The sequence below is a fragment of the Sinocyclocheilus rhinocerous genome, unplaced genomic scaffold (assembly GCF_001515625.1).
Source record: "Sinocyclocheilus rhinocerous isolate Xijiao unplaced genomic scaffold, SAMN03320098_v1.1 scaffold574, whole genome shotgun sequence".
Classification (NCBI taxonomy): domain Eukaryota; kingdom Metazoa; phylum Chordata; class Actinopteri; order Cypriniformes; family Cyprinidae; genus Sinocyclocheilus; species Sinocyclocheilus rhinocerous.
Window position 1 is genome coordinate 2,175,181 of NW_015659919.1, and position 21,622 is coordinate 2,196,802.

At 37.6% G+C, this 21,622-nt stretch overlaps 1 protein-coding gene across 2 annotated transcripts in view; it reads left to right on the plus strand.

Moving 5' to 3' along the window:
• znf704 (zinc finger protein 704) overlaps positions 1-15,543 on the plus strand; it is a 48,003-nt gene extending 32,460 nt beyond the window's left edge. Inside the window, exons 3-9 of one of the 2 annotated variants that reach the window (XM_016533121.1) lie at positions 4,569-4,672; positions 5,553-5,794; positions 10,038-10,138; positions 11,770-12,028; positions 12,979-13,089; positions 13,506-13,603; positions 14,795-15,543. In XM_016533121.1, the coding sequence (XP_016388607.1) occupies positions 4,569-4,672; positions 5,553-5,794; positions 10,038-10,138; positions 11,770-12,028; positions 12,979-13,089; positions 13,506-13,603; positions 14,795-14,909 (1,030 nt within the window). In that variant the 3' untranslated portion in view covers positions 14,910-15,543. The remainder of the gene's footprint in view (positions 1-4,568; positions 4,673-5,552; positions 5,795-10,037; positions 10,139-11,769; positions 12,029-12,978; positions 13,090-13,505; positions 13,604-14,794) is intronic. The other variant, XM_016533122.1, reaches the window with a different exon arrangement.
• The last annotated feature ends 6,079 nt before the right edge of the window (positions 15,544-21,622 follow it).

The window sequence follows — 21,622 nt, forward strand, 5'->3', positions numbered from 1 at the left end:
GGGGAGGAGCTGCGTGCTCGGGTTTTTCGGGGAATTCCCCTGACTTCCCCTGTGTTATTTCAGAGTTATCAGTATGTTTCCATCACCCTGTGTTAATGCGCATTTTGAAATATCGCATGAGAAACGAGTGATGGAAACGCCAAATTTCGAAAAGAAATCCCTTAATTCGCAAAAACGTTTTTACGCTCTCTTGAGGTGATTTTTGACTTGTGCGAAAAAGGTTGATGCGAATAATGGGAGATGGAAACGCATTTTGCGAATAAATCCCGCATGAGCGTTCAAAAAAAGTCATGTGACTTTGCGCTATGGGACAGCATAACCTGACTAACCAGCGGACCGATTTTGTTGCACAGCATCTGAAATGTTGTCATGGTCATTCTGAAGTGCCCGAGAACGGTCTACCACAACTGCGTTCCCAAACAGCTGACATTCACCTCCGAAAGCAAGACCGCATTTATTGTGTTTCGTCTGCTCACTCAAAGCGCAAGTAATTTATTATATTTGAGAATGATTACCGTGTATTCAGTGGCTTCTATAGTGCCAGTTTATCAGGAAGTGACGATTTTTTTCTCTCTAACTCGTTGGATGGAAACAGTGCTTGTTCACAAATGTTTTATGCGATATTCCAATTTTGCGCTTAAGTTAAATTTGCAACTTTGGATGGAAACCCGGCTAGTGTTTACTGACGCTGAAATGCTCTCTGAATTCTGAATGGAATGCAATTTGTTTTCGATCGTTTTGGTAAGTTAAAGTGACTGTTATTTTTCCTGAACGGTTTTTGTGCCACTGTTGCAAGGTTCAGAATGAGCCCACATTAAACTGATATTGGGTTTGGAAAAAGACTGTAATCCAATTAGTTTCCACTATATCCCCCTAAACCACTGTTCTTTTTGAAACTGGAAACATCTTTTCAGTTTTCTGCCAATGTGGGCGCAGGCCTCCTCAGTGGACTCATTAAACACAAAGGTCCAGATGTCTGAAGGTACGTAGGATAGCCTTCCTCAAGCCACCCGCTCTCTCATTTGTCTTGCGAGATTGGATGGCTACAAAAAGTTGGCACATCTGTTCATTGAATCACAACAGATGTCTGTGAACTGCCTCCCCCTTCTGGCTGGCGGCCATCTCACCCATTTTACCCCCATGACCAAATAAACCCATTGACGTTTGGCTTCCTGCAAATGAGGGTGGCCACGGGAAGAATTACATTAATGGCTCTTAGATCTGGGCAATTCATACCCAAGCTCATTTCTGTAACATGGTCATTAATTTATACCTGCCTGATTGTAAATGAGCAGAAAGAGCATGATTATATTGTCCCGCTCCCATTGAGAAAACCAAAGACGTCAACCTAGGTGGGAGATGAGAGTGAGCCAACAGCAAATGAGATGCAGCACTAGCAGAGCATCTGTTTGTCTGTTCTTCTCTATTTGAGAACAGCAACTCCCATAATGTGTTTTTCCAGCTTCATAGTTGGAGATATTCCAGTGATGATGGGAAGAGGCCATGATTAGAGATGTGCAAAATTACATCTTTTCATAATCGACCAGTCAGAAGCCCTGTGTAATTAGGCTGGTTTATGGTCATGACCACCACAGACTGTTCAGACATATTTCTTAAGGGCGCTCACATAGGACATGCTGCAAAATTAATCTAAAAATAAATAATAACCGCTTTATTATAGTCACTGTACTAAGGCTTTTTTTTTAACTTAACTGTTTTTATTGTCTTAATATTAAGGTCAAAATTATTAATAATTATAATATATTTAAAATATTAATAATTATAAATGCTGTTATTAGTTAATAAATATTAGTATATATGGAGTTGACAGTGTATCTTTTTCTACCAATTATTAATTATAAATGTATTAACCTTTAAAATGAAACCACATTTGTCATGTAATATTTTATTTTATTTTATTTTAATACCTGCACTGTCAATGGAATAAAATCATTGTGATAAATCTTGTGATCTTTAGAAAGAAAAATTAACAGTAATAAAATCAAATAATCAAATATTATTTAAAATAATTTAACACATCAAAGTAGTATTCTGACTTTTTATAAAACAAAAGATGTTTTTTCTCCTAAATTTTGTCAGGATTATGGACCCGTTTATGTGTTTTTGCTCCCTGTGACCCAGTTTCTTCCTCATGTTAATTTGATCCCAGGTGTGTCTCATTCCTCCCTTATTATCCTGAGTTTAAAAGCCCTAGTCCATTCAGTTAGTGTTTGTCGGTTCTGAACATTTTTCCATGTGATCCTGTGTCTCCTACGTTCCCCTTGTGAGTGGATTATTAAAAGATTGTGATATTCAAGAACTCCTCGTTTCCTCGTTCCTTGCTCCCCGAGTGTGAAGTGTGACAAATTTTGGGTGGACCACCAAGCACCCCCTTGTGGCCTCCTTAAGGGGTCCTCTGTCCCCAGTCACTAATCTAGTAATTAGTTGATGGATGACCGGTTGATCATCCTAACCCATCCCAAGCCACAATGCATTTGTTATTTTGTCATTTGTCAAAAATGTTATTTCTGAAATCATTATATGAATCAACCCTCATGTAGAGTGTACTGTATGTAGAACAGTTCAACCTGTCAAATGTGAGTTTTGCAGCTGTATGTATCGCTTACCTTCTCGTTTAATTACCACTCATAAATGTGCACCCAGCTTCACTCCCGTGGCTTGATAAGGACACTAATGACTCATGTGATTTGGGACTTCAGAGATCCTTTTTGTTCAAGAGTGGCAATATATTACATGTTAATTACACAGGATCTAATGGATTTCTTGAAATTTACAATATTTCATTGGATGAGAGCTATTAAAGCTCTTAATTAGCCGCCGTCCAGGAGCACCAGCGTGGCATTATCTGGAAAGCTCCATCAAGCCCAACGTGCTCTCCCAAGGTGACCAGGAAGTACCTATAATAGTAGGGTCTTGGGAAAAGCTGCATCAGAAGAGGATGGCAGCCTACCGTGATTTATCCGAAAGCCGTAAAGACATCATTCTCGCCGCATGAGAAGCATAAATTAGGCCTATCTCTAATGGAGGTCCCGGGTTTCTCTGTCAGCCAGAGGTCTCTCGCTTTCTCCGTCTCTCTCGCTTATGAGATTTCATGCTGCGCCTTTGGCAGGGTGGCTCAGGTTCTCCCAGGAGAGAATGAGCTGACAGGTGAGAAGATTTATTACTCCTTCCACACGTCAGCGCATTCATCGTCCATCCTTCAATCACAGGCACAAAATACCCGTTTGAGATTTTACAGATGTCCTTTGCTATATAAAAACACTGTGTCTTTCACACAACCTTCTTTTGTTGTTTACAAAACTGTAAATGCTGCAAAATCAGCCGCTCCGTTCCCATTGCGGGAACGGGTCACGTTGAGATATCATCATACACCATCATGCTATCATAAAGAGACATGTACACTTCATCTGTGAGTGATGAGAGTCATCTGTCAGGACAGATGTTCCTGTTCTATCCATCATAGGAACGCTGTGCGGTGCAGCTTTGGAGATCCCACAACTATGAAAGCAGCAGCTGGAATGGAAGCTCAGAGCAACATGTTTGTAATAGCCTGAATCAAGGAAGTCTATAATACCTGAGGAGAGTTAACATTAGAATTTGCGTTCATCTCAGGAGCCCTGGTGGCATGAACAGTTGTCATTGGATTTGATTGGTTGAAAGAACTTCTAATGGATCCTCTATTTAGTGAATGATTAGAATTTTATCTTTTTAAAGGGGTCATATGATGTTGCTAAAAAGAACATTATTTTATGTATTTGGTGTAATGAAATGTGTTTGTGTGCTTTCGCAACGAAACACGCAGCGTCTTCACATGGCGGCGGCGGTGGCAGCAACAATAAAGTTACGACTTCTTTCTTTGCGTGAACATTTGGGCAGCGTTATGCAAATCTTCCCACATCGTGACGTAGACATGTGGGGGCGTGTTTAAACGAGGCGTTTTAGGAGGGTGTGGACCAGTCTTAACTTTTATAAAGAATATCTCTTTGGGTTTGAGACTTTAGTCTTTGCAACTTTAGGGATCTTATCTATTCACGAACAGCTTGTAACACTCCAAAGAGAAAGGAAAGCTTGAAATCGCATCATATGACCCCTTTAATTATGTATAATAGTAGATTCCAAAATTGTGAAAGTTTTTTGACACTAACTTAGCAGACAGACAGCTGATTAGCTTGTTAGCCTATTTCCTACCCAAATATTCAAATAAATTTTTTTTTGTACATGCAGCCATGCAGTTTTAAAACAATCACCTGATCTGTAAATCATGTCATGTGACTAATAATCCCTTGCAAAGTAGTCAGATCTTTGAAAAAATGCAAAAATCTAAAGTATCTCTCTATTGTGACATGTATATATGAGTGAAACATCATCTCAAATGAGAAAAAAAAATCTGAACTTAATTTTGTCTATCAGGTGTTGTTTGGATCATTGACATTTACTAGTTGTTGTGGTCTCGTGATCATCAGGTGTTCGATGGGACGGATTATAAGAATAAGAATTCTCATTTTTGATTCCATGGTGATTTTAAGTACCGGTTCTTGCTTTTACAGAAAATCAGAGGAGGAGGTGGACATGGACAAAGTGACAGCTGCCATGGTGTTGACCAGCCTGTCCACTAGTCCTCTGGTGCGCAGCCCTCCTGTAAAAGTTAGTGGTAAGTCATTTTAGATCACAACCACACTGTGATCTCAGCCCTCATGAAATCATTTTCACACTGTCTGCTTTGAGCTGCAGAAACGGCTTGCTCTACACTCAGCTATTTCCTGTTTTTACAGTCACATGTGCATGAAAAACTGTCACATGAGACGGTAGTGCACTAGTTCAGCTGTCATGAGACTGACTTTTGCTGTCTTCTCTTAAAGCTGTCATCTACTAATAACTTAAAGGGGCCATATTCTACACTTTCGTAGCATTTTATTCCCTGAAGTACTTTTAAAATGTTAGTAAAGGCGTCTTGCACCAAAAACAGTCATAATTTAGTTTTAACGGCCATTCATATTCTCTATCTGACCTTCCACAGTTTTTAACACTGTACCTTTAAGACATATAGGTACATTTATAAGTTTATAAGACTACATTTATAACTTATAAGACTATATTTATGACAGTATGTTTTCACATCAAAAATCATTATTTTGAGGAAGATTCAAGACTCATAATGAGCTAAAAATACAATCACACAAAGAAACAAAAAAGTCCAAGGGAAACAAGTAAAAGTACAATCATGTTGTATGTCATGTGGCCCCTTTAAGACCTTGATGAGGATGTGTTATAACTTTTGAAGGGCTTTAATGGAGTACTATAATTGTGGCTTTTATGTAATATAATTAGGACTTTAACTTTCTGTTATTACAGTGTGTTACAGCACCGCTGCACACTGAGAGTTTCATAAACTAACATGACATTTATGTCTTTTCACTCCTCATTACACTTAATTGAAAGTTTAGTGTATTATAAAGCAGTATATATGTCGGGATGATGGTAATTACTGCACTTAATGTGTCTTTATGCTTTCACCGTGTCTCTCCATACAGAGGGTCTGAACGGCTCATGGAAGGACGGAGGCTTTACTCCATCCAGCTACAGCAGCAGTGGATATTGGAGTTGGAGTGCGCCCAGTGACCAGTCCAACCCATCCACGCCGTCCCCTCCCCTGTCCGCTGACAGCTTCAAACCCTTTCGGATGCCCAGCCTCAGCGGCCCACCAGACGACAACATCGATGAGCATGATGGGAACAGCTTGCTGTTCGACGAGCCCATCCCCCGCAAACGCAAGGTGAGCTGCTGTCATCTCACCTTCACTTATGGAGATTTCATCAGACGTAACTTAGTTAAACGTTACTATAGGAATAATGGATAAAGGGGGATAATAGATTTACAACAAGCGGCACAAAAATCCGCTGCCACGCTGCCGCACATGTTTCTGGCAGGGTTTGTGATCCTTGAAGTGGAATTTAAATGCAATTTAAAGTGAGACAAAGACTTGTATTTGAGTGCTGAATACTAGAGGGTTGATTTGCATATGCATCGGCACTAAAAACAGCTTTTGCAAATATTGAATATTTGTAAAAAATAAGTAACAGTATTATAGTTTTTTTTTTATATCATTGGTGGTATAAATCGGGTTGTACTCCTTTAGAATAAAGACATTTTTCGATATATTCAGTATATTCATTTTAAAATGATTGGCTGATTCAAATCAGGCCAATCAGAATTGGGTTTTTAAACTCAAGTTATGGGTGTCTGCAAAATCTAGCATCAGTTGAGTTAAAGGGATAGTTCACCCAAAAATGAAAATTCTGTCATTAATTACTTGCCCTCATGTCGTTCTAAACCCGTAAGACATTTGGAACACAAATTAAGATTTTTTTGATAAAATCAGAGAGCTCTCAGCAATGAAACTGACACATTCAAGGCCCAGAAAGGTAGTCATAAAATCATAAAATTACAGTTGAACCACTGATGTCACATGGACTATTTTATCGATGTCCTTACTACCTTTCTGGGCTTTGAACGTGGCAGTTGCGTTGCTGTCTATACAGGATCAGAAATCTCTCTGATTTCATCAAAAATATCATAATTTGTGTTTCAAAGATGAACAAAGGTCTTACAGCTTTGGAATGACACGAGGGTGAGTAATTGATGACAGAATGTTCAACCATGACTGTAATGCCTTTCAACCTTTGAAATTTATAGGAATTGTGTATGTATGTATTTTTTAAGGGTGCTAAAGTTCATGTATGTGATTCAGGTGATTTGATTAATTCCAATTTATTTACAATATAAATTATATACAGAATCTTCAGGACTCAAAATATGCATTTCAATTGCTATTTATTTAACAGACATGATACAACGACCTTCCAACCCTAATCAAAGAACTGCAGCCACAAACCAGTGCAAAAACCTCTTTGTTTAGTGCATTTTACCTGTGTTTCAATGCAGTAGAAGAAATATGCATTTTGAGACCTAAATCACGATTAGATTATTTTAATTGATTGACAGCCCTTGTAATTTGTATTTTATTCCTGTGTGTGACAAGACTATTTCCTGAATTTAGAGGAAGATGTGTAAAAGTGATTTATATGTGGTCTTATATTAGCCTTGCAGACAGATTATTTGACATACTGACATACATATGACATACTGTCCTCTCTAGGATGTGGCTCATTTGGAGGTGCCGTTACTAGACATGATGATGCTGTGTAGAGAGGCAATTTACTTGGTTACCAATGCAGTAGGCTGCTCACAGGCACCGATATACTTTATCTTCCAGTTCGTCAGGCTCACGTCAGGTGCATCCCAGATTCTGTCAGTCATCCCTCATTTGTGAGAATGAATAGACCTCCTTTATCTCTGTTATTGTCTCTCCAGTTTAGGATTCCAGGACAACAACAGTGCCAGTGTTTGTCAGTGCCCTGTTTTCATTATCACTACTATAATGTAGAATATGCATTTCATGGACATATTATACAGAAATAATTAAGCAACTTGTCATTATGTTATTACAAATATTTAAAATGTTGAAAATATAAATATGTAATCAAATTTAAAGCCCTTACGAAACATATTGTGATGGTACCATGGTGCAATAATGGTTATCATGTTATTAGATGGTGAAACTGTTTTTTTTGGTAGTACTGAACAATGTTGTTATCAATATGTTGATATGTACATAGTCACTCCAAGGTACTTCAAAAATAGCATGATGGTTCTGTGGTATTAACTTCAAAGCCATGGTGTTACCATTAAAACTGTGGTAGTTCATTGTATACTGACTATGTACCATAGTACTTACATCCTTTACAAAAATTACTTTGACAGTAGTATGGTACAGTGGTGGTAATATCATGTTATTCTTCGTGATTTGTTATAGTGTGGTACTTCATGGTGTTTAGATGATACTCCAAAGTACTTCCAAGAAAATCATGGTACCACCATGGTAAATGGGGAAGGGCGATATGACCAAAATCTTATATCACGATATGAGTAATTTTATTTCACGGTAACGATATATATTACAATATTATTATTTTTGAAATATTATTTTATAATTTTTTTTAAATAAGGTCTTTATGATATCAAAATGTTTGATACTATAGAAATTTCATAATTCTTGTCACCAGTGTCAATATCACAAAAAAACTAATACTAGCCTAAATTAAAAACAGACAAACAAAAACTCAAGCTCACTGAAGACAAGTAAACAGTCAGCAATTAAATAAGAATAAGAAAAATTACAAGCAATAGGACAAAAAAACTACATTAGAACAGTTAAATAAGAAATGCTACATACATTGTAGGCTATAAAGTAATCAAATGTATAAAAACTGCATATTCTTCACTGTGTAAATTAAATATACATTTCTTATTATTAAAGTTACAAAAGTGATTTAGTCAAGAACAGTGATAGATTTTCTCTCTTTTGTTGTTTGATTAACATGAATGACAGACAGCAGGAATATTAGACTGCTGTCACTTTAAGAGCTGCCCGGATCCAATACACTTACATGTTTTCTTTCTCAGCTGTTTGTTTTCACTTAAGACCTAAATTACTGTGCTTATGAGGATACTTGCAAAGATGGACATTTTGAAACATACAAGTGTGTATTACATTTACATTTAGTCATTTAGAAGACGCTTTTATCCAAAGCAACTTAAAAATGAGGGCAATGGAAGCAACATAACATTAAAATTTATTTGTTTATGTATTATATACCTTATTGTATAATAAAGTATAAAATAGCAATCTTAAAAGGAGAACAAATTGGATAGATAGCCTGATGATGAACCTAAAATAAAACAGACTAGGAACTTTCTTCACGCTCTTTGTTGTTTTTTTAAACACATGATATTTCATCTGCTTATCATTCAGCATGAGAAAACGGTCGTTTCGGTCCTTTCATTTTAAACTAGACCGGTACTATCGGTATTTAACCGATCAAGGCCTATAAAGCAGCAAAAATAACTCTATGAGCACAGTCTTCACGTGCGCGTGTCTCTCAGACAGCTTGCACATATAGCAAAATTAACTTTCACTGCTGATTGCATTTCAATGGCTTTAAATCACTCAATTTTTAAACCGAAACGCTTAAAAACACATGCAAACGATACGCTCTTCATTACCATGTAGCACAGCAACATCACGTATATGTAACCGTGATAGAGACAATAACCCAAAATCTCTACCGTGTCTACCGGTATATCGCATATATATAATTAATAACGCTGTTGATGAATAAGTGCCGTTCCTTTTAGAATAATTTCTAGGAATTGCTGTGGAACCATTAGCTGCATCCCAACCCATCAATCAGTCATATCTCAGTGTCTTTCCTGGCAGCGTCTTCTAAAGGGCCTTTCCTAAAAAAAAGAAAAATGGCAAAGCTTTCTGCTTTGACCTTCAGCTGCCTTCTAGAGAATTGACTTCAACATGAGGACACCAGCCAGTTTGAACTGTGTTATTAATTAGTAGCTGGTTTATAGCACTGGGAATTGTGGCGCTGTTGTCATCCAGGGACATGACGAACCGATTAAGCGGGAAGGAGCTGCTTTGTTTGCCAGACCAACACAATGGCTATCTAATGAAAATTCAATTAGCGTCATAACAATGGTAAACAAACGTACCACATGCCACTGGCATAACAGCATATGTCGAGAGATCAAAGTATTAAGACTTTCATCTTCACTTATGCTCACTTGTGCTTTCAACCCGAGTGCAGTTTTGACACGGGAGCTGCAACTCTCAAATGACAATTGTGTAATTAGTGCAGACACACTGTGTGAAAAATGACGAGCTTTGAAAGACTGTGCTATAGTGTCACTCTCAATGCAGACCAATTACCAGCCTCAGAATAAAGCAAGAGAGACGTCTAAGGTGGGCGTCTTTTTGAGGCTCTGGGCTCCGCTCGCACCCCTTGCATCCTCGTGTCAGTCCTTTGTGAGCGTCTGAATGCTGGGGACAAGAGGTCTGCTGATTGATGTGGATTAGTGTACTCACTGTGCACCTGTGTCCCTGACAGAACTCCATGAAGGTGATGTTCAAGTGTCTGTGGAAGAACTGTGGGAAGGTCTTGAGCACAGCTGCCGGGATCCAAAGGCACATTCGAACCGTCCACCTGGGGTAAGGCACCTGTGGTATCACAAAAAAATGTATCTTATTCACTAACAATACAATTCATTTTAACCATTTTTTTGCCTTGTGTATTAACGCTAATACAAACTGTTGATGAGAGGGGTGTTTGTTACAGTACCAACAAATGTTTGGGTCAGTATTCTTTCAGCAAAGATGCATTAAATTGATACTGAGTACCAGTAAAGACATTTATAATATTAAATAAATGCTTTTCTGATGAACTATCAATTCATCAAAGAATTCTGAAAAACAAAATATTGTGGTTTCCACAAAAATATTTAGCAGCACAACTGTTTTCAATAATACAAAATGTTTCTTGAGCAGCAAATCAGCATATTAGAATGATTTCTGAAGAATCACGTGACACTGAAATATGGAGTAATGATGCTGAAAATTCAACTTTGCATCACAGGAATAAATTACATTTTAAAATATAGAAAATAGTTATTTTGAATTCTAATAATATTGAACAATATTAGTGTTTTTACTGTATTTTTGATCAAATAAATGCACCCTTGGTGAACATGAGACTTTTTTCCGGAAATATTTAAAAATCTTACCAACCCGAAACTGTTAAATGGTAGTATATATACAGTATATAAAATTAAATCCATAAAGTGTGGGAAAATTGTTAAATTATGGCAGATTTTTGTCATGTTCAGTGCACTTCCCCGTGTATCCACACAGATATTTTTATAGTCATGCTTGCACCTCAAAATAAACCCAATACATCAGCATGTGCATACAAAAAAAGACTTAAGATTTCTTTAACATTCACATTTATTACTAAAAAAAAAACTTTTCCAAAGTACGTTTCTCATCAGACAGAAACCCATTCACATTTTTATGGTGTTCCACCATCTCTTGGCTGACATCCATCACAGTGAACTCTGGATAGCCTATAGTGAGAGATAAGAGACTGCAGCCTGCTCCTGATTCAGTGTCAAAACATGAGACTAATTCCAGCAGGATTATCACCACACTTACACTATTACTGCTGGGCACAAAGTAATGACAGTGAAAGCCAGATGATTGTGAAGGAAGGTTTATGTTTCTCTCAGCTGAAGTCTAATTAAACCTGTGCAAGTGTCAGTACTGCTGGAAGATACCGGGAGGATTTCTAAGAAGATCTCATCTTTCAGAAATATGGTTCAGTAGAAGGACATGAGAAACTTAACAGTTATGCATTAAGTACGTAACTGTTAAAACATTCAACATATGAAGTACATATCAAGTATGATATGTCCAATTATGGTATGTGAAGTATAATGTTGTACAAAATCTTACTATGGTAGTTATGAAATCAGTCTCAGACTATGGCAGGTTTGGCTGTTTTTTAAATTGTATTAAATTATTCATTCTTAAAATATAAAATTAAAATGATTAAAATATGAAAATCAGTCAACATTTATTTAAAAAGTCATTTTTCTCAGTATCGTGTTGAAATACTGTGATTTACCTTTGTATGACTGTAAATTATGACAGTAAAGTATAGTGCTGTATTATTATTGTCGTACTGTAGTGCAGAACTGTAAATAAGTTATAATAGTTGTGCACATTAAATGAAAGCAAATCACAGTGTCAATATTAAAATGTTTCTTTGGTTCGTCTCTCTTCAGGAGGAACTGTGACTCAGAGTGCAGTGATGGAGAGGAGGATTTCTACTACACTGAGATCAAGCTGAACACCGACTCTGTGGCGGACGGTTTGAGCAGTCTGTCTCCTGTGTCCCCGTCTGTGCTGTCCCCCCCGCCGGGTTTGGACCAGAGACAGCCGGATGGCACTAACGGAGCAAAGAGCGAGAACAGCACCACCACCCCTCTCAGCCGCTCTGCTCCCAGCGCACTCTACCTAGTGCACACAGACCACGCCTACCAGGTACAGCCCAACCAATCACGATGAGCTATGCACATCATTTACATAACATTACATCACTTCAGAGATTCACTCTGATGCTCTCAGAACACAACTACTAGACAAATACAGTATGGATATGACCTAGTATTTCAATGCAATTTCAGAAAGCAAGCAGAACATTTCATATCAGAAAGTCCTCTCGATATGAAGACAGATTCAACAGGTCAAGCTGTGCATAGAGACGCCCTTCAGTCACAATATAAAGCATGAAAAGGTCACACGTGAGGAGAATTATGATAAGATTATGTTCCTATTAATGGGATCACATACACTACCATTCAGAAGTTTGGGGTCAGTAGGATTTTTTTATGTTTTGGAAAGAAGTCTCTTTACGCTTACCAAGGCTACATTTATTTAATCAAAATACATTAGAAATAGTAATATTGTGAAATATTATTACATTTTAAAATAATTCATTTTTATACATTTTAATATAAATAATAACTCTATTTTAATACATTTTAAAATATAATTTATTCCTGTGATGTCAAATCTGAATTTTCAGCATCATTACTCCAGTCTTCAGTGTCACATGATCCTTCAGAAATCATTCATATATGCTGATTTGCTGCTCAAGAAACATTTAAAACAGTTTTAAAAAATACAAATTAAAACTTGTATTACATTTTTTTTAAATTGCATGATTAAAACTAAAAACTGAAATTGTAAACCAAAGCACAAAAACAAAATAATAAAACTTAATTAATAAAATATATAATAATAACCCTGTTAAACAATGTTTGTAAAACCTATACTGAACTGTCACATAGCTTTGAATTGACCAATGAAGGAAAGCCTATTTTTTGAATACTAGATGCTGTCAAAGTGGTTATTACATACGTACATACAGCCCAGTCATAATCGCAGGCCCGTAGAGACTACAGTATATCAGTGTGACTGTCACTCCACAGGCCACAGCCCCTGTCACCATCCCCTCCACCAGCTCCACTGGCTTCACCCCCTCCAGCAGCAGTTTCAGTATCTCCTGGCAGTCTCCACCCGTCACATTTACTGGCACCTCTGTGAGTACACCCACATAGACACACACACACATTTTCCTGTGCCCATCACACACATGCACACACTGAACTAGTGTGTCTTGCAATAGACTGTCCCTTTATACACACACAGTAGAGTCCTGACCGATTGTGTTTCATAATCGTCTACTGATCTACCACAGTTTGGCCTCATTTGATGTCAGTGATGTCAGGTAACTCAAATGTGCAAACACAACTGTGAGATGTGAGTCAGTCTAACAAGTATCACAACACTGATACATAACCGAATACACAAACGCTCCCAAAACAAGCTGAACAGACTGAATTTTATGCTCAGTTTCTCTATAAATTGTGCGTTGAGATTTTTATGACAGGAAATGGATGAATGATGTCTTTGGCCTTGTGTGAGGGATGTTAACTCGCTCTCTGTCTGACTGCAGGCCTCTCCCACTCACAGCCGGACGCAGGGCTTTGGGGAGCAGCGCTCTCAGACCATTGCAGTGCTCTCCTCTCCCCCCAGAGCCGCAGGCTCACTCAGGTACAGTCTTAACTACACTTCCTTTCAGTCTTAAATTAAGAGTTTCACATCAGAAGAAATGAGCATAGTAAAGCAAAGGCTGTGGTTAGACTTGACGAAAGCTGGAGGTGTGGCTCCTGTAAGGGACATTCTTACACATTTTATGAGTGTCCAGAATCTAGTCGCACATCATAAACTCTTTAAGTAGTGTGGAAAAGTACAATCAATAAGTTCTGCTCTCTGCTTACTTGGTATGATGCCAGAAGCATGTGAAAAGTCCATAAACCCAGTGGTGTTGTGTTAATAGTAGGGCCCTATGAAATCCGTTTTATTTTATTTTTTTTCCCCAAATTCTGTTTTAATTTGTCAGGATTCTGTTTTTTCAGTTTAAATTTTTCTGGATTCCGTTTTTTCCATTTTAATTTTACTAGACTCTGTTTTAATGGTTAAATTAAATTTGATTAATCAAAACGCATGCACAATTAATTGAAATTACAATATTTAAATGTACAATAATTAACAGTGTATTAAAAGTTTAACAAAAAAGTTTTTTGTTTTTTTTTACCTTTTTAAGGCCATATGAAATTTGTTTTTTTCTCAAATTTAGTTTTATTTTTACCACATTATGTTTTCATTTAATTTTCTGGATTCCATTTTAATGTTTTCATTAAATTTTAATAATCAGAATTATGAAGAATGTGCAGGATTCATATTTAAATAGTATTTTGGTGTATTGCGTTTTGATTTAAGTGTACTGACCTACTTTTGATTTTTTCCATCCAAAATTTGGCAAATTCCATGACATTCCGCATTAGAACAGACACACAGTAGAACACACAGTAAATTCCATATTTTGACTGGATTCCACAATTCTGTCCGCGTTGTCCACATCGCGGAAATCATAGTGCCCTATAATAGGCTGTAGGATCATATTTAGATACTGAAAGGTACCATATTGGTTATCAGATATTAGATCGTTTTTAAACTTATCGCAGTTCGTTGATATTGTATATTTAATTATGAATGCTCATTTATTTCTATTTTTACATTTAGATTTAGAGCTCCAGGCACAATATGATCCAGCAATAACTAATTATTTAATCCAATTTTAATTATGGAAGTACACATTTTTTTAAATAAAATGTTTACTTTTGTATGTTGAAATTTTTTTTGTAAAACCGTTTTTTGTGTTTTGTGTCATGCGCTGTGCAGTAGGAAGTCACGAGGCGAGGGAAAGAAGTGTCGTAAGGTGTACGGCATGGAAAACAGAGACATGTGGTGCACAGCCTGCCGCTGGAAGAAAGCCTGCCAGAGATTTGTTGACTGAAACAGCTGCGACGGCTTACACACAAAAACAGGGTGGGCTTCCTTTGCATGCATAGCATAATGAAATACGTCCCTTCTCTTTCTTGCTGACCACAACCCCACCCTGCTTCACCTTAAACCCACATGGACTTCGAGAGTCAAACCCTTATGCATTCCCTCCTAAACCAACGGACGCACTCCCAATCTTTGCAGATTTCCAACTCTCCCTTTGAGGCGAGTTGCTTTACACTGCAAAAATAAAAAAAGACTTGTGATCGATCTTTTTGTTTGTGTTAAGTATACTGCTTAAAAACATTCTTGTCAGTTCCTAAAGGACCAGTCAGGGCAAGACCAGCCTCTGTCCATGCTCTTTTTAAAAGAGAAGAAAGCTCTCTTTCAGACTGTGTAAGTGCTATAAAAACCCAACTGGAGAAGTGTTTCTTTTTCCATGGGCACATTTTCACATTTCTCCTGCCCATTTTACTAAAGGTTAAGGGTTGGACAGCTAGAAAACCCTGTCTTCTCAAGAATGTACCACCACAGGGGTTTGTTTTGGGATGTTGACTGGACAGCTCCCCTGAATGGAAATTACTCGATGCAAAAATAATAAAAATAAATATGGGAAGAGAAGGACTTTCAGCTCCCCCTTTCAGTCATGCTGACGGTGTTATTCTTCTGTAGTTGGTACAGTATCGTGTAACACAGCAGAACACTGGTCACAGGAGGATGGACGTGTTTTCACGATGGGCTTCTTTGCAAAGGATGACCAGAAAAATTGTCCCAAGACGTCAACACTTGGTTTGGCTCTTAAGGAATATGGCAGCTCGGTTGGCAATTGTAATCTGGAACTGTTTTGGTGGCTCTGATACAGTCTAATATGATATCGTCTACGTAACATCAACACAAGCTAGTTAACTCATCATAAACTTGCAAACAATGCTTATTGTGATCAACTCATTGTCTGTATCTGTTTTGTTCATCACACTGTTTCCCTTTCACTTACTGTCGATATGTGTATATAGATAAGGTATATAGTATTAAACCCCCCAAACAAAATGTTTTATGCCCAGCGTAACACTTGGTTTTATTGGTAGAATGGCTTTGTTCACACTGCACATAAATCAGATTTGGTTTCAAATCCGATTTAAATTATTAGATCCATTTGTTTGTACAATGTAGTCAATATCCTATGTCTCCACATGGATTATTTACAAATGCTATAACCATCATCCTGACAAGCGATTAAAAGCGACTCATAAACATCTAAAAGTACAGTAGACTACTTGGAATCTGATTCCGTTCACACTAAGATGCATTAAAGAAATATGATCTGATGACCTGGTATGGATGTGGTTTGGATCTGGTTCATAAACATCAGATTTCCTGTGGTCTTCTGCAGTTCAGAATACAAAAAAACTTGATATGGCGAGAAATGGATTTTAATTTAATGTAATTTCACACCAAAAATGGATGTGGTTTGGATCTGGTTTGTTTTATGTGGTCTTTCATGAATTCAGACTACAAAAAACTCAATGGATTGACCAAAAAAAAAAAAATCTGAATTTTGCTGCCTGTGTGAATAAAGACAGATACTACACGAACTGAAAAAACTAAAGGCATTTTAAATGTGAATCTATAATTAAGATCCATGTAAAATGAATACGCATTTAAATAACACCTCCAAGAAAACACTTTAAAACTGCCACTGGTTTAGTGTCTTAATAGAAAAACAGAAAATCCAGAAATGACCAAGAGTTCATGACTGTTTCTGCATTTTGATCTATAATTTTCCTTTTTCTCACTTTCTGTTGACACAATTCAACAGATCTTGCAAGGAAAAGGTCTCTAGGGCCTTGCGTCTTTCCGTATGACTGGAGGCAACCTGTTTGTGAAAGCACAGCTATGCTGAAGCCGCACACCAGCACCCATGGGCTCTAGCACTCCAATTTTACTCGAATGCTTATTGAAACTTTTTGTGATCTCATGCCAGAGATGAAGTTGGGTTTCAATAATTAATAGTTGCATATTTTGGCCCCTCCGCTGGTGTGAGGAACATCTCAGAGGCTGCTGCTTGTCCCTCCATTCCCTTCCTGGTGCTATTTTAGATCAAATGGTCTAAGAGATCTCACAGGCATTTTACGTAAGACGGCAAGCTGATGTCTACAGTTGTTTACATTCAGTATATACTTGGGGAAACTCTTTCCATCACGTTTCCTACAAATAAGACTTTTAGGAAGTGGGAATATATTTCTAAATGTTACCTAAAAATATGCTCTTGCCTCGGATAAGCTGTTATGTGAAGTTAAGATCACGGTGCATTTGGTTTCTAATGATGTTTCACACACCTGTCACCATGGTGCTTATATATTGGCTGCAGTTTTGTTAGCTAGGCCACGGCGCATTACTCGTGTTCATTAGGGGTGCTAGTTTTCTTGTGCACAGGCCTTTGTTTTGTTGTACAACATGTAATTTAACAGACACATGGTGCATATCAAGCTGCAACATGAGTATGGCATGTTTTCAATATTTACTTTCTTTATCGCCAAATTCATACACAGGTTAAACAGTTTATAATGCACCTACAATACTTATATAAGCTACCTGGTAAACCGTATTTAGGACTAGTGCTGCTCATGAATACCTACTTGGGTCCATGTCTCATAGTAATGCAGTACAAAGCTTTTATTGTTCAGATCCAGCAGGATGCCGAGGTGTTAGCTGTCTTTAGCCTAAGTAGTCTTCTCTGGTTCTGTGTAAACATACCGTATAGGTAATTAACATCAATAACTAATAATGCTATTATATTACTCAAAATGTGTAACTGTTTTGATCGATAGTCTAAGCTACTTTAACACACCGGTGTACAGATCCTAGGGAACAGATTAAGATGCTTTCCGTTCTGAACTTTCACCAGGTCCAGAGTTTAACATGCTAGTTTAGCCGCTTTAAAAGATGCAGAAAAGTCTCACCATCTCTTTTCCCACACATCGATGTAGTGCGATGTTAATCGAATACCCATATGTCTTTGATTGGTATTAGTGTTGGATCTGTGCAGATGTTTAGAGTGGGTGTGCATATCCCATGTCAGACTGACCCAATCTGACTGTCTTAGCGTAGACTGAATCGTTTGTGTAACTCCAAACCGCCACTCAGCTATAGCCAGATGGCAGATGGGCCACTCAGTAGTCTACTTACATAACTTGTGTGTTTGTGTCGAGCCACAAACAACAAGAACGAGTAGAGGCCGTTGACGGGACTGAGTCTGCAAAAAAAAGAGGCTGTAGTCGAGAGGAACATTCCAGACTGCACATTTAAATCTTTTTGTTATGAAACCGCATCATCAGGATGGAACTTACTCTCTTTTAGAGGGCTTGTAATCTCTGCTGTCATTGGACAGTATTGGCATTCTGCAATGCATACTACCGATAAATAGCTGCCGGGTTTCCATGGTATATGATCAGGTCATGTCTATCCTAGGTGGAGAGGGGCCCTGAGAGGTTTGGTTTTTGTTTTCCGTGGAGGGGGCCAGTCCCTCTGACCGTTTTCAGGAATGTATTTGTATGAGAATATATAGGAGTCTGACTGTGCCTTGGTGAGGTCTGAGATTGTGCATGGAGATGCACAGAAAAGCAAAGGAATGTTTCTGGTGTCGGCTTGTCTGAGTTCATCATTTTGTCTGGATTTAAACGTGTGGGAGTGGAGGCCCTTTTTTTTTACTGATTTGAGGACTAGCTCTTGCTTTTTTTCTGCTCAAAGAGTCTTTTGATAAATTTGAAGCTTGAGGGGTGGGGGGTGTCTTTTCCCAGTTGTGCTTTGTAAATGATTTTTAGCTACAATATCATAGTTGTTTTTGTCTCGTTGTTTTCATCTCCCATTTTGGAAACGCAGCAGGAAACGTTTAATCAACATTTCAAACAGGGGTTTGTTAAATACGGCTGCATTTTAAGAACTGGGGTGCGTTTTTCTTACAAGATGCTTAAACAGTGAGATCATCCATTATTGTCAGAGACTAAAACTCCAGCCTAACAGATAGGACCATGCACAGAAGATCTTAGCATTATGAATCGCAAGCTTGGTCGGATCCAGATACCGATTTATGTTTCCATCATGTCTCTCAAAGTAGGGCTGCATGATGTGGGGATAAAAAAATTCTGTGCATGTTTGTCATTACAAAATTATGTTAGCTGCATATTAATTTAACAAATGCACATCATAAACAACTCAAACTAGTAGATCCAGAGATGTTTATGTGGAGCAGTGTTTACTGCGACACTGAAAACACCAGATTATGAGCTGCTCATGTGTAAACGAACACTGTGCTGCGTTTCTGTCTGAAACACGCTTTGCATATATTTATTAAATGAAATCGCAGCCTTTGTGATTTGATTATTGCATTAAGCCATTTCACGACTTGGGTTTTAATTTTGATTAATCATGCAGCCCTATCTCAAAAGATCACAGAGAATAAGCAGGACATAATGTAACACATTTGTCTCAAGCCTTTTTATTGTGAAAAAAAATAACATAACCCATCCAAAAATCCTAAACAAGTCGCTTTACATCTTGAAAATAAGATGCCAAAAGACGATATGGGAATGTAGGCTCAGTACTCTGAATGGATTATCTCACTGCTGACCTTTGTCAATCAAGAACCATGCTAACCTCAAGAACTCAAAGACTGTCGCACTGGATTTTTACACTTTTTCAAGTATTTGCTGATCTAACTGTATTTTTTAATACTGCATGTGCATGCCGAAGAAAACAAACAAAAATATGATCTGAATTTATGAATGTTGTTTGTGATGTTTTATCTGTAAAAACAGGCACAGGGCAGGCAGGCTGCTGTTACTATAGGAATGACATGCAAAATCCACTTCCTCTGAAAATGTACTCATTTTCATCATGTGATTTCAGCGTCTTTTCATAGTCGCCCATTTACATGCTATGTTCTGACACAAAGGGCACATTTTTAAAACCCCCCAAAAAATAAATAGTGCGGATAACGGGGCCTTAAATGTTGAGAACCACTACTATAAGCTGTTTTGTATGGAAAAAAGCAGCATGAACATTTTTTAAAACATCTCTTATTGTGTTCCAAGTAAAAACAAAGTCATACAGATTTATGACAACGTGGGAGTGAGTAAATTACCATTTTTATTTTTGAGTGAACTATCACTTTAAGAGAGAGCGCTTGACTCTGAATGGGTGGGGGGGCTGCCGCCATAAAAACAAACAGATGCTGATGATAAAAGAACCAGCTTCTGACTATTGTAGCACAGGCGATAATAACAAACGCCTGACGGATACTAAATAAGCACTTAGAAATGATCTAAAAGAGAGGACCAGTTCATCTCAAGGACCAATGTAGCCAGCCCAAACTGTGCTTTTTTATTTTTGGTTCACACATTTCTGTCCCATTGTCTGTTCTTTTGACATTCCTGATTTTACAAGTATTGTTTGATGTTAAGAACAGGCATCTGATGCCTTGTGCACATGATGGAAGTCTACTGTGTAAAGAGAAAAAGGGAAAACTCAGGATGTCTTCATCTTTCATGCCGCTGCTAGCAGAAAAAAAAATGCAGCAGTTGAGTCGTAAAGCCATAAAGGAAAAGAGGTGTGTTTGGGTGACCCATGCCATTTACCAAAATTATTATTTTGACCAGTAAGCAATGTCTAGATTATATTCAATAACTGTGTATTATTCATTATTGCACACTGACTATATGTATATTGAAGCTGTTCATTGAAGAAGGTACTTAATGTCTCTATGCCAATGTGAGGGATAAAGTCATTGATGGGGGACAGATTTTATTGTAGATGCAATAGCTATGAATGTAGCTATGAATAAATGGACGGTATATTTATATGCTTATAAAATAAAATATTGTTATCCTGAAGAGGGACACCCTTGAATTTGGCAGGTTTAAAAAAAAAAAAAAAGAAAGACTTGATTGTACCATATTATGCATATAACTTTGTGACATTAGCACTAACGAACTGAGGATTAGGCCTACAGTTGAATTTGTTACCAAGGTTCAAATTCAAGAAACCCAAAGATTATTTCTCAAAATAGACGCGATATATCACAGCAAATAGCAAATACTCTGTATAAATGTCACTTAAAATAACGTAAAATGACAATAATAAAGTTTTATTAAGGTGCATTCACATTTGCGAAACTTTGGTGAATTTTTGTGGGCAAAGAAGGTAATTTGTCAGTAGTGCCATAAACTCAGAGGTCACTTCCAAACCAAGCAGCTTTATATTGGTAAACACGTTAAATTTCTGAGTTAACAGTTCAACAAACTAGAATCGGATGTAAAATTCGCTAGAGAAAATTTTTCACCTGATGCATCCCCCACACTATATTCCTAAATGCTTGGCTTGCTAGTGACATGGCTGCATTTTGCCGCCAGAATTTCACCTACAAAGCTAAATGTGACTGCACATTTAAGGGCCATTCACACAGAACGAGTTATGGCGTTCAAAAACGCTAGAGAAGGCCCAAAGAAATGTAAAAGAACAGAGTTTTGAAACACTGCATAAAGGTCAAGGGTGTCAGTGTAGCAAATTTTTACACTGGAAAACAAATTAAAAGTAGCGCACATAACGATTGAAAATGGCGTTATTTTCTATTCCTCAGCTCTCCTTCCCGCGCGTTTTTAAAGGCAAACCCGCGTTTGGTGTGAACTGCCCCTTATTAAAACGCTAAAGTGTTGTTTATCCGCGTCTATA